General features: G+C 50.8%; 1 protein-coding gene across 2 annotated transcripts in view; it reads left to right on the plus strand.

Moving 5' to 3' along the window:
- The window catches only part of AKAP13 (A-kinase anchoring protein 13), a 119221-nt gene extending 107128 nt beyond the window's left edge, over positions 1–12093 (plus strand). For both annotated transcript variants that reach the window (XM_049611914.1, XM_049611915.1), the window contains 7 exons: positions 562–723; positions 1262–1332; positions 1783–1827; positions 5153–5203; positions 5839–6288; positions 7175–7508; positions 8345–12093. In XM_049611914.1, coding sequence (XP_049467871.1) covers positions 562–723; positions 1262–1332; positions 1783–1827; positions 5153–5203; positions 5839–6288; positions 7175–7508; positions 8345–8394 — 1163 coding nt within the window. In that variant the 3' untranslated portion in view covers positions 8395–12093. The remainder of the gene's footprint in view (positions 1–561; positions 724–1261; positions 1333–1782; positions 1828–5152; positions 5204–5838; positions 6289–7174; positions 7509–8344) is intronic.
- Positions 12094–13038: the final 945 nt, after the last annotated feature.

The following is a 13038-nucleotide window of genomic DNA, read 5'->3' on the forward strand; positions in this document are numbered from 1 at the left end:
TGATGGCTTATCTTACAAGATTCCCTGCCTCTGTTTCCCTCCTCCCCCTACTCCTCTGTTGCTCCCCTCCTGCTCAAATTTTATTCCACCGGAAGCACTTTCTCCTTTCCGTGGGACACTGGCTCTAGAAAAGAGGCCTCGCTGGTCACAGACTCGAGAATCTGGATACATCTCTGCTCTGGTCCCTTGAGCTCACTGTGGCAGCAGGCACAACCCTGCCAGTTTTAGCTGCTGTCAAATTGGCCCATCTTACTTCCCAGGGAATTCTTTTTGGTTAATTTGGCACAGACTCTAGAGGGCCACGCTCCTTCCAGTAAATTCCTCTGTCTTCCCTGTGCCCTTTCAAGTTTCTTAGGCCTCATATAAATAAGGCTAAAGGTTTAATCTCAGAATTCCCAGTAGAATCCAGCTAAGACATGCATTCTGAGCAAAGGGGGTCACCTAGTCACTCTCTGGAATTTTCTGATCATGCTCTCCCTGTACATCTTGTGTATTACCTGGAGATGTTCTTTTTTTCATTGGAAGGTGAAATGTCGCTTTTGCTTGTTTCCTTTTTTCCAGTGGAGATCCTTCAGGGTTTGGTGAGTGGAAGCCTGGGAGGCACACTGGGGCAGGCTGTCAGTAGCCCTGTTGAGCAAGAAGGTACGGTTGGCCCTGTTTCCTTGCCCCGGAGAGCAGAGACCTTTGGAGGATTCGACAGCCATCAGATGAATGCTTCGAAAGGTAAATGATTTAGGGGCCTTTGGCTGGCTCGGTCGGGAGAGCATGTGACTCTTTCGGGATCATGAGTTCAAGCCCCACATTGGGCCTAGAGCTTACTTTAAGAAAAGGGAAAAAAAAAAAAAGGTAAATGCTTTAGAACTTGTACGTCTGTAGGCGATCCTTGACTATCACATAAAACCAAAAATGATGTATGTTCTGGTAGCTTCAGCTCCTTGGTCCCTTTCAGCCAATAGATGTTCTAGTGAAATCCCATGGAGCAGCTAGCTGCCAAAACAGTTTCTTTCAGTGTCACGCTTATTTTGAGTAATAAAAAATAATTTCCTGGGATCTCAGCCTAAGGTGTGGCCAAAGGACCAATAATACTTGTTTTTCTTTTCTGCTTCTAATTCTTCTGCCTCAGTAAACTTATTAATAATTACTTAGTTGCCACCATTTGGCATTAATAAGATGCTGAAATAGTATATCTCTAAGCTATGTATATTGTGTTCTTTCCTAATCTGTTTCACAACTTAAAAAAAAAAAAATGTGTTTGCTTTAGGAGGCGAGAAGGAAGAGGGAGAGGATGGCCAAGATCTTAGAAGAACAGAGTCGGACAGTGGTCTGAAAAAGGTATTTTTTGAAATCTGCCATCTAAGACCTCCTTAGCACCTGTCCTAATTCATAATCTTGGCAGCTAGTCCGTGTCGATCTTGTCTTGGATGCTGACTTGCTGTTACTTCTACTGTAAGAGGAAAACACGTTTTTCAAGAGACCATACAGTTCAGAGTCCCCTGTTACTGGCCGTCCGGCCTTTCTGGCTCAGAACCGTATTTATGCTCCTGGCCCCCGCGCCTCTGGCCTGGCGCTCAGAGGTTTGCGTAAGTGCCACACACCAGCCTGAGCTCTTTACGGGGCCCCAAATCTGCATTGCCCTGCAGTGAGAGGCTGTGGGGCAAAAGAATGAAAAAGAGAAGCCAGAGCAGAATTGAGACGCACATTGAATATTATTTTTGCCTCAGGATCTTTTTTTTTTTTTTGCATCGCAATTTTTTGGTGTAATGTGTGTTTTTTGTTTTATAGGGTGGAAATGCTAACCTGGTATTTATGCTTAAAAGAAACAGTGAGGTAAGGGCATCGCAAGCTCCATGTAAGAATAGGGTTTTGTTACAATTGCTAGGCTGGGAATGCTCGTCTCTGATGTGCCGTGGTGAACAAGCTGACTCTGGGCTACGATCTGTGCACTTAACCAGCGCGGCCGCCACCTCCCTCCCTCTCCTCCGCTTTTCCTGGGCCCCAGGGCACCATCCTGGAATTTCACCAGACTGTTGCCTCCCAGCACGGCCTCTGTCTGTGTCTCTGTCCTGGAGAAGCCAGCCTCTTGCTTTCTGTGAACATGGGCTGTGAGGCCTCCTTTCCTGTCACACAGGCCTGGCACCAAAAGCCACAAGTGTGGAACATGGCGGGTCAACTTGTGGGTAGTTGTGGGCACTGATTTCCCGTCCTGCGAAGACTCGGGTTGACTTTCCTTCTTTGAGTTTTACTCTTCACTGGCTGTGCGTCCCCCTGAAAGCAGCTGTGGCTTGCCTCTCGTTGGAGGGCAGCCTCTGACATGAGTCTTCCTCACCTTCCTCAGCTGAGTTCCGCTGACCTGGCCAAAGAATTGCACCTGTTCCACTCATGTCCCCTCCTCTCCTTGCTCCTCAGCAAATGCTGTTCCCCGCTGGCCACCCGTGCGTGGCTCTGAGTGTGTGCTGCGTGTGTAAGCAGACCGGAGTGTCCGTGACAGTGGCTTTGTGGGCTGTCCCTCTCAGGAGGCTCTTCGTGTTTCTTCTTGCTTTTAATGTAGGATCTTTAGTCCCTGAGGAGCTTTTTCTAAAATTTTAAATTAAAGGAATCTTTCCCCTTTTTTCCCCTAAAACACAGAAGGATGTTTTCAGTTTGTTGGCATGGAAGTTTAAACACTGCAGTATCTGAAGGAACTCCCCTCAGAGCGTTCTTCTTAAATGAAATAAGCTTCCTCTCATGCAGACTGTCGCTCTCTGTCATCTGCTGCTTGAGCAAAATTAGCTCTTTTTTATTCGGTGACTTCTTCCCTGTACTTCATGACAAGGGTCAGGGAAGGAAGGCATTCCAGTATGGATTACACCCTGCAGATGCCCCAGCCAGAGTCTGCTGTCTTTGGTGACCTCTGTTTATTAAGAATAAAGTGAGGGGCACCTGTGTGGCTCAGTCAGTTGAGCATTTGACTCTTGATTTCAGCTCAGGTCATGATCTCCTGCTTTGTGGGATTGAGCCCCATGTTGGGCTTCTGTGCTGACAGTGCGGAGCCTGTTTGAGATTCTCTCTGCCCCTCCCACATGCACACACACTCTCCCTCTCTCTCTCAAAGAAACAAATATTTTTTTAAAAAAAGAATAAACTAAAAAGAGGTGTAAAAAGTGTTTTTAGAAGAGCTAAGCCTGATAATTAAGTTTTTTTTGTATTTTGCTCTTTGTACAGTTGATCCTTGAACAATGTGGGTTTGAACTGCATGGGTCCACTTAACATGTGATGTTTTGGGGTTTTTTTCTTTTTGGGGGGGGTTTCAATAAATACAGTGCCATACTGTAAATGTGTTTTCCTTATGATGTTTGTAGTAACACTCTTTTCTCTAGCTAACTTTACTGTAAGAATACAGTATATAACATACAGAATATGTGTTAATTGACTGTCATGTTATGGGTAAGACTTCAGGTCAACAGTAGACTGTTACTAACGGTAACTACTGAACTACTAGTTAAGTTTTGGGGGCATCAAAAGTTACATATACACGTGGATTTTCTACTGTTCGAGGGAATCAGCATCCCAACCCCTGCACTGTTCAAGGGTCAACTGTATTATAAAAGGAATATGTGGTGATAGTAGAAAGCTTGAAAAATGTCCAGTAATGGAAAAAAGGAAAAAAAAGTAAGAATCCCACCACTGAGAAGTAACTGCTGTTCAATGGTTTATATTTGTAGCCTTTTCTTCTACATAACGTGTATTTTTGTGTGGGTGTGAATACTATAAAAATTGTTTTGTATAATTGATATCAGTACCCCCCTCCCCAGAAGCTTCATGCCCTTTTTTCCTCTCAACCCACTTTAGAAGGGTTTGCCCAGAGCACATGTGTACAGATGCGCTCTCTAACAGCTGCTTGTTGTTATGTTGTGGACAGTAGTTTAGTTAGTTCTTCCTGTACTTTTTTGCTTTGCAAACAACGCAGCAAGAACAGACCTGTGCACACAGTGACTGTTCCCTCCACACACTGCCCTGTGCTCTGGAAAGAAGTGTGTGTGGCATGCTCCCCTCCCTCCACGCAGGCTTGGTCTCACCAGCACCGGGAGGGGTTAGTTGTTAACTAAGGTTTTGTTGGCTTCGTAAGTTTGAGTGGGATTTCTTTATTTTTCATCTATTCGATTTCAGGTGAGTCATTTTTAATTGGTTATATAATTGGCCGTTTGTATTGCTTTTGTATATTGCTGGTTTATGTTCCTTGCCTGTATTCTTATGAGGGTATTCATTTCTCATTGATCCATGAGAGTTTTTTTGTTTTTTTTTTTTTTGTTTTTTTTTGTTTTTTTTTTAGTTTATCTATTTTGAGAGTGTGTGAGCAGGGGAGGGGCAGAGAGAGAGAGGGAGACAGATCCCGAGCAGGCTCCACACTGTCAGCACAGAGCCTGACTCAGAGCCACAAACCTTGAGATCATGAAACCAAGAGCCGGACACTTAACTGAGCCATGCAGGTGCCCAAGAACCTTTTTCAATTCAAGGATTTTTTTTTTTCATTTGACTGTTCTGTTCTGTATGTTCCTACCTTTTTCTTTTCCATTTCACATGGTGACCGTTAAAAGTGCATCTATGGTTTCTTGTTTTGCTTCTTCAAAAAACCTTCTCTGTTTCATGGTCAGAAGACATTCTTCTATTTTCTTACAACTCCTTATGGTTCTTTTTTTACACTTAACATTTTCATCTGTTTGAATATTTTTTGTGTGAGCCAAGATCCCACTCAGTTTTTCCCCAAGACTTCTTGGCCACTTTTCTCAGAACAATTTGTTGAATATTCTTTCCTTTCCCATTGATTTAGAAACTCTACTTATATACTAAGTTCTCATGATTTGCTCTGGACTTTCTGTTTCGTTACCCTGTACGTGTGTCATTCTTGTACCAATTTAGACCGGTGGCGTTTTATAATGCATTTAATGTGCACTGATGTTCTTCCTGCCTACAGTTGTTTGTTTGCTGGTTCTTGTTCTGTATCTCTTAGGCACTTGTAGCTGCTTCTTCTTTCCAGTGCTTTCTGTCTGGAAACCTCCCATTCAGACTGAAGCACCTTGCCGTGTGTTGGGGGGTTATGTTGCCAGACGTCACGTGGTGCGCTGGGTCCTGAGACTGGGTCCCAAGGTGACGTGGCCATTGCTTCCTTTTCCAGCAGGTTGTCCAGAGTGTCGTTCACCTCCACGAACTCCTCAGCACGTTGCAGGTACAGGCCTTTCTCTTTTATCCCTTCACTTGTTCTGACACGAACCGTAATGGTGTTGTTGGTGTGGGGTTTGGAGGTTGCTAGTGGGTAAGCGGGGCCCTCTGTCAAGACAAGACTGGCTCTCACGATGAGAAAGGTTTCAAAAGGCAGTGGCTGGAGTGTCCTCCACCTTCTAAGAGTTGATGATGGCAGACTGGAGGTGCTGTTAGCAGCCTTGCTGCAAAGCACGTGGGGCACTGTCATGGTTCGGGGGTCTTCTGTCCAGAAAAGCTTTAGTATGATTGTAAGTTTCCATGTTCCATATCTCCGTGTGGTGTGTGAATAGGGCAGCCCTGCCCAAGTGAGGACCCCTTAGCACTCGCTGGGTATCATCTGTAAATTTTGCTCCCTTCCTTTTCTTTGAAGCTGTAACAGACCCAATTGCTCCTTGTCCCGCCTCCAAAATACAAGGCCCCACCCCAGGCCGTGTCAACAGCGAGCCACCCAGTTCCCCGAGGCTGGGTCTCTGCGCTGCCGCTGCCGACATTCCTGTGTGACAAGTGCCCAGGGTGGTGGTGGAGGGCTGTCGCCCCGACTGGGCGAGAACGAGGGGGCGTTGGCGTCCGGCCGCACCTCGCTCCTCCGTGTCCCCGCAGGGCGTGGTGCTGCAGCAGGACAGCTACATCGAGGACCAGAAGCTGCTGCTGGCCGAGCGCGCGCTCAGCCGCGGCTTGTCGCGCCCCAGCTCCCTGGTGGAGCAGGAGAAGCAGCGCAGCCTGGAGAAGCAGCGCCAGGACCTGGCCAACCTGCAGAGGCAGCAGGCGCAGCACCTGGACGAGAAGCGGCGGCGTGAGCGCGAGTGGGAGGCCCGCGAGCGGGCGCTGCAGGAGCGCGAGGCGCGGCTGACGCAGCGCGAGCAGGACGTGCGGCAGGGCCGCCAGGACCTCGACCGTGACCGCGACGAGCTGCAGTTCAAGAAGGGCGCCTACCAGTGCGACCTGGAGAGGCTGCGCGCTGCCCAGAAGCAGCTGGAGAGGGAGCAGGAGCAGCTGCGCCGGGACGCCGAGCGACTTAGCCAGAGGCAGGCGGAGCACGACGCCTGTCAGGTGGGGGCGCTGCGGCGTCGGGAAGGGCCCGGTCCCTCCTGTCGTGCGTGCAGGGTGGGGGCGCTGTGGGGCCCGGGAGGGGCCCTGTCTGGAGCGCGGGCTCGAGCTGAGCCCGGTGGGCGGGAGCTGAGCCCCGCGGGCAGGTGCGGGGGCGACCCGAGCGAGCGGGTGTCAGGGCCTTCAGCGGCTGTTCTGGAACACGGACCTGCCTGTCTGTCAACACTCCTGTTGCCATGCGTTTGATGGATGGATCTGGGACCGCCACAGGAAATTCGGGTGGCGTCTTCCAGAGGGCAGTTCAGCGTCCCACAGAGGCACTCAGATGTATGGTGGGGGCAGCCGGTGGCTCCGTGCTGCCGGAGCCGGTGGCTCCGTGCTTCAGGGCGAGGATGGACTCCACCCCCATCCCAGTACATCAGGGCTCCTAGCACAGGGGCGCACAAACCAGACCGTCTTTCTGTCTGCATCTTTGGTTTGGCCTCTGAGCCCCCACCCACCTGGCACCTGCCAGGCCCCCTGACCCCTCAGCCCTAAGGTAATTCTCCACAGCCCTGTGTCAGTCTTCAGGGAAGCAGCTGTCTGCTTTCTTCAGGGAATGGGAGTTCCTTTCTGAGCTGCCTCCTCCCAAGACACTATGAATTCTTCCCGGTGCGGACATTAAGTACATGCACTAAAAATATTAATGGTATCAAGGGTGGTACCTTTAACACTGACCCAGGTACTATATCGGGGGGCGGGCGCTAGGAAGGAAGCCCTGAATCCTTTTACAGCGAGTGCCGGGGGTCCGAGGAAGTGGGTGCACACCGGGCTGACCCCCACAGTTGATCTCTGCCAGCACTTAGTGAGCGGGCCCCGGCTTAACACCTCTCATCTTGAACATGTGCAGGTGTCTCACCAACACACCAAGCTGCTGAGGATCCCATCCTTCTTCCCGAATCCTGAGGAGTCCCCTTTGCCGTCTGTACCTGCGATAGCCAAATCAGGGTCACTGGACTCAGAACTCTCAGTGTCCCCAAAAAGGAACAGCATCTCTCGGACACACAAAGATAAGGGGCCTTTTCACATACTGACTTCCACCAGCCAGACAAACAAAGTAGCAGAGGGTCCAAGCCAGGCCCCCGTGCCCGCCTCCGCCTCCACCCGCCTGTTCGGGTTAGCCAAGCCAAAGGAGAAGAAGGAGAAGAAAAAGAAGAATAAAGGAAGCCGCTCTCAGTCTGGTGGTGAGTCGCATGCACCAGCTCTCCCTGCGCCCATGGTGTCCCCGGATCCTGCAGGGCGGGTGGATTTTGGTAGCGTGGGAAGGGTTTAAAAGGTGCCGTTCAGGTGTGTAAAAGCTGAACTGCCACCTCCCAAGCCCACCTGCTCTTATCTGCGCAGGACGCTGGGGCACGAACTCTTCGGGCATCTAGGAACCCACTGTGTGCACGCGTGTGCAAAGGAGAGAGCACGGGTGTCGTTTTGGGGGCATCTGTTCCCCAGCTGAGGGACTGAAACTCACTTATGTGAAGATGAAAGTCTTCCCTGCTTCTCTCGGTCTAAGTCTAGTCATCTATACAATAACTAGCGCTTGGTGAGCTTTTCCCGAGATCTGATTTAATCCTCCAAGTGGCTGTGTGTGTGAAGTAGGTGATGCCAGCTGGAGAGAAACTAGGGGATGGAAGCTCAGAGAGACCACTGATGTCCCTGCCGGCTCGGAGCTTGGGATTAAATCCCCCTAAATGAGGCTCCCTGTTTGCACATTCCTTTCCCCTAAACCCCCCTCTGTTCCTTCTCGTTAGGATCACTCCCTCCCACCTATGTGGGAGGTCAGAGAAAAGTTTCTGTCTCCAGGCCTGTTTGTGAACAGATCTGACGCTTTGTCAGGTTAAAGGGAGCAGTAGGCGGTGAAGGGTGTCAGAGGACCTCATGCCCGGAACTGGTCAAGGAGACCCTGCGAGTGGGGTCAGGCGCCCACCAGGCCATCATCTGGGTGGAAACTTGGGTTGGGGAGGAAGAAAAGGGAGTATAATGAAAAGGCCAAGTTTTTCTGAAGTTTCACCTTGTGTCCCCTTCCCAGATGGCCCCACATCAGAAGTGCCCACGGAGGGTGAAGAGATCTTCTGCTGACCCTGCCCTCTGTCCCGGCCCATGGCTGCCAGCTCCCCACTGTCCTGCCGTTCCTGGGTGTGCTCTCCTACCGTGGACGCCCATGCCAGGAGACCAGGGCCCTGGACCAGGAACAGATGGTCTCGAATGTCAGGGTGGGGTGGGAGGCCCAGGGCTGGTGGCATTGGTGGCGGCCAACGGCTCCACTGAGGATGTTTCAGTGGTCCGGGCACTGGTTTGGGGCATGTCAGGAACTCCTAAAGGCCGAAAGAGGTTTCCAAATAAGGTCTGAAGTTATCCCTGCCTTTTATTTGGGGGACACAGCAGTCCGACAAGCAGATAGTGGGACTTTGTCCGTGTGCGTACCGGTACCCATCTGCATGGACACGTAGGGTCTGCCGGAAGCGGCCACCCTCTGTGGCAGGTGCCGGCTCAGCTCGGCATAGAAAGTGCTGCCCGGCCTGCTCAGGTAGCGTGTGGGCGCTTGGGGCTCCCCCGGTCCTCTGCGGCAGTTTTCCCAGAACCTTACCCCGTGCACACCTCACCCCTTTTTGCATGTATTTCTCATTTCATTTTGGAAGGAAGGGCAAACGTTTGTGAAAACCAGTGAGAGAAGGTGTGATGTGTTCAAAAGGCATATATATGTACGTGATCTGCACCATCCTGATTTGGGGATTTCAGCTATTTAAAAAAAAAAAATCTAATTTCAACATCCAATCCAAAGAAATCCTATTCTGGCTTCCTGTTTTTCCTGCATTGTGACACTTTTTGGTTGTCACTGACCCACAGCCTCCTGGCACCCTCCCAAGGGAAGAGCTACAGCTCCGGCAGCGAGGTTGTCCCCACCCCTGTTACCAGGACAACCGGCTGAGTAGGTTCAGATGAAGGAGTTCAGCCCGTGTGCAGTAATTTCCACCAGTGTAGACCGAGGGAAGCACTGGCCCAGGTGTGGCTCAGAAACGTTTTCATTCTGTCTTGGGGGCCTCGGCAGAATTTGATCTCTTAAAACCTTTTTCCAGTCTGAAGGTCTGTTGGTTGTTGTAGGTCACCCCTTGAAGGTGCCACGAATGTTGCCTGGTCTTTCTTTCTTTTCCCCACCGTGGGTGATCCGTGTCTGCTCGAGGTTCGTCACCAGCTGGTTGGAGCAGGACAGTTCGTGGAGTCCCCTCTGAGGCCCGTGTGCCTGCTGGATTCACTGCTTCCCTGCAGGGGGACAGCCTAGAAAAGTCTGTGCTTTCAGTGCGCCCTTTGATTCCTGCTTAGTGCCCCTCAGGAGCATGGGTCTTAGAACATAGTTGGAAAAACAAAATCTGTAACTTGGTGCTTGTTGATGAATTGCAAGCTGGCCTTGCAGATGGAGATATTTATCTTTCAGTTTATTTGAAAGAGGTCTGCTTTAAAATTTTTAGCTTAGATTTGTTTATTTATTTGTGTGTGTGTGTGTGTGTGTGTGTTAAGGGTAAACATACCGGCCCAACGGTTTCAGCTCTCCGATCCACGAGGAACTTGATGAGCCAGCAGTGCGGCTCACTCCTCAGTGTCTGTCCAAGTGCCTTGAGGGCCCAAAAGAAAATTAAGGGTTGGGGCAGGGGTCCGTGTCCTTCCCTCCTCCTACCCCACCTCCCTTCTTTGATCTAGGGTTGTCTTCCTTGCTTGAGAGTCGAGAAATGCCACTTGTGGGTTACATTTGCCTCTTTCTGTCCTGGAGATCTAGCCTTCAGAAACAGACTCTCAGAACCAAACCAACTAATCTTTTGAACTACGATGTACCCCCCCCCACCCACCCCCCAAGACCCTAAGGTAGGGTCTTGCACCAGCCCATACAGCTCTGAGCTACAGCCCTGCCTGCCACGGTTCTCCTCCGGTCCACATGGAGCCCGGCTGTCTGTCCTCGTCCCCAACTCAGGTTCCCCTCTGGGGCTCCACGTCCCCCCCCCCCCCAGAAGCACTCTGCTGGGGGGAATGGCCCCGGCAGATGAAGCCTGCATTCCTGCTCTGTGTCCACATAGGCCAGGCCTCCCCATGTACTCCCCACAGAGTCACCATGGACACTGGGTTTGTGTCCATTGCTGCCCAGCTCAATGGCGATTTGAAGGTGCCTTTTACTCCCAATCTGCTCGAAGGTTTAAGTTGTTTTGGTTGTTTTGGCTGGTGTTTTTTCCAGACAGATTTCACCTGCCCCCATACCCCAGGAACTCCACTCGGTTGCATTGTGGTTGGACCAGTGTGGAATCAGAATTGGAAAGTAGCTTCCTGCGTCCACCTGGCCTGCCCTCTCGCACAATGTGGTCTGCAGCACAGAGAGAACTGCTTCCTAAGACCTGTGCTCTGACGTGCCTTTCTCCTCTTTCCCCCATGAAACTGAACTCCGGGGGATGTTGTTGTGCTTGCAGAACTGCCTGGATTGTTGCTGCTTGTGCTTGTGACCTGGAGAGCCGCTCTGGGGCCCGAGTCGTGAGCCCTCGTTTCCTGTGAGAAGGGGTTGTCTGCCAGGGTGGCTCCGACCCGGTGTTCCATTGTGTCCCCCTGGTAGGGTACCACACTTGTCCACCAGGCTCAAGAAAGCAGATGCCTGACGTTGCGTTTAAGTTTGGGGGGACAGATAGAGACAACCATCCAGAGTCCCCAGATTTCCAGAGTCTAGTGAATTTCCTGGAAGGAGGCTGCATCCTTCTCAAAACTTCTGTCATCTCAGAAGCTGTCATCCCAGGTGGGTGACATGTGCACTTTAACCGCTCTCATCTGTCGGCTTCATTTTTGAGACAATCGGCTATGTTCGTGGAGGGGGGGTAAAAACCTGCAGTTTGCCATAATTCAGCCTTTGCCAACATTCCACTGTCTACCCCCACGAGAGCTGTCTGTGGGGCAGAAGTCCTTATCAAGTTTGGGGGGTTGTTTTGTTTTTTGAAAAGGTACGAATCCTACCTTTTTCCCTCTTACGTCTCAGGGTAGCACCACTGAAAGTTGTCCCTTCAAGAATGTTCTCCCTCATTATCTTGCCTAACCCCTGGTATCAGCACAAAATTTTAAGACCCATGGGGTTTGTTTTACCTTTATGGGGGGCAGGTGTTGGTGTGTGGGGGTTTGATAAAGCAGGTTTTGCCTTAAGTGAAGGGTGGAAAATCATACCTTAGAAGCCAGGACTCGGTCCAGGAATTGACGTTCACAGAAGTACTTGGTATTTCATCCCTTGGTCTCTAAAGTTGCTTTTCCGAAGCCCGTTCTTTCTTCCCGAGGACTTTGGTATTTGCACGGGGCTGCTGTCCACCCCGGTGTTGATGGGTGCACGGTTGGGCCCAGAGGGAGCCAGGCCCCGCTCAGGGCTTGGAGAGCCTATTCTAGTGAGTGGGCTTCAGTGACCATAGACAGGGTGGTTTGGAGGGGACCCCAGACGGTGCTGGACTCCCGCCAGTGCTCGGATGCCCTTCGGATTTGGAAGCCCAGAAATATCCCCTCAGCTTAGATGGTGGCAGTGGTTGAGAGAGACGTGTGGCCTGCCTGCCTTCCGTTGGGACGCACACGTGCTGGGCGCCGGTTCCCAGCCCGGCGCATCGTTCTCGCTGATCTGCAGACAAAGAGGAGGGTTGCGGTTTGTGTCTTGATTTTTCTTCCAGCGTAGCCTAACATTCCTAGTCACCCAGGAGCTTTGGAATCTACCACCTGCTGGCCAGGTTTTAGAAAGTATTTTCATGCTGCCATAAAAGGAAAAAAATAGGAAGGGGGGAAAAAAAAAAGGCTTTTCTTTCCTTGTATCATCTAATTTAATTTGTGCAAAGATTGACAGGCCTTGAATTACTTCTCCATCTCGCTAAGGTTCAAAGCCGGGCAAACCCAACTGGCTAAAGTCCTCCTGCCACAGACCCTGACAACCTGCTCCACACACCCAGCCAAGCCCGGCCTGTGCTGGGGGCGCCTCGCTGCTGTCCAGCAGAGGGCGCTGCCCCCCAACCCGGCCTCTTCCCCCCCAGAGACTCCCCCAGCCTGAGCTCTCCTGTCTCTTGCAGCCACCTGACAGGGAGCCGCCCGGTCAGCTCGCCCGTGGTCACGGTTTAGCCTGTGGTTTTCTGTGTCCTTACCTGCCGGGGGCGCGGGGGGATGCCCAGATATGCAGGAGGGCGACCCCCGTACACCTTATACCTCTGCTTCTGTTGTTTTCAGATGCTATACGAACATTTCTATGCTAGATTCTTTGAAATACAAAGGGGTTAAAACCCAGATGCTGTATATTAATTTGTAATTATGTATAAAGTAAAACAGTTTTAAACTGTAAAAATTTTTTTTCAGTGTGTTTTCTGGGATTTTTGCCACAACATACTGGCTTTGTATTTTATTTATCTTCCTTTCTAGTTATTGGCTTCAGACTCTACTTGTAAAGTCCCCTCCACCCTTTCAAAAAAATAAATGTCCCTTAAGTCTCAATTGTTGCTGTATTGTATTTCTCTGTGGGCTTCCTGGAGGGAGTGCCAAGATACTCTGGGCTCCTGGTAAAGGGGTACCCCCCCACCCACCCTATGGAGAGCCTTCTCCCCAGGGTGCCTGGATGGCTCCTTTGGTTAAGCCTCCAAGTAACGCTTGATTTTGGCTCAGGTCATGATCTTACGGTTCATGAGTTCGAGCCCCATGTTGGGCTCTGTGCTGATGGTGCAGAGCCTTCTTGGAATTCTC

This window comes from Panthera uncia (genome assembly GCF_023721935.1).
Source record: "Panthera uncia isolate 11264 chromosome B3 unlocalized genomic scaffold, Puncia_PCG_1.0 HiC_scaffold_1, whole genome shotgun sequence".
Taxonomy (NCBI): domain Eukaryota; kingdom Metazoa; phylum Chordata; class Mammalia; order Carnivora; family Felidae; genus Panthera; species Panthera uncia.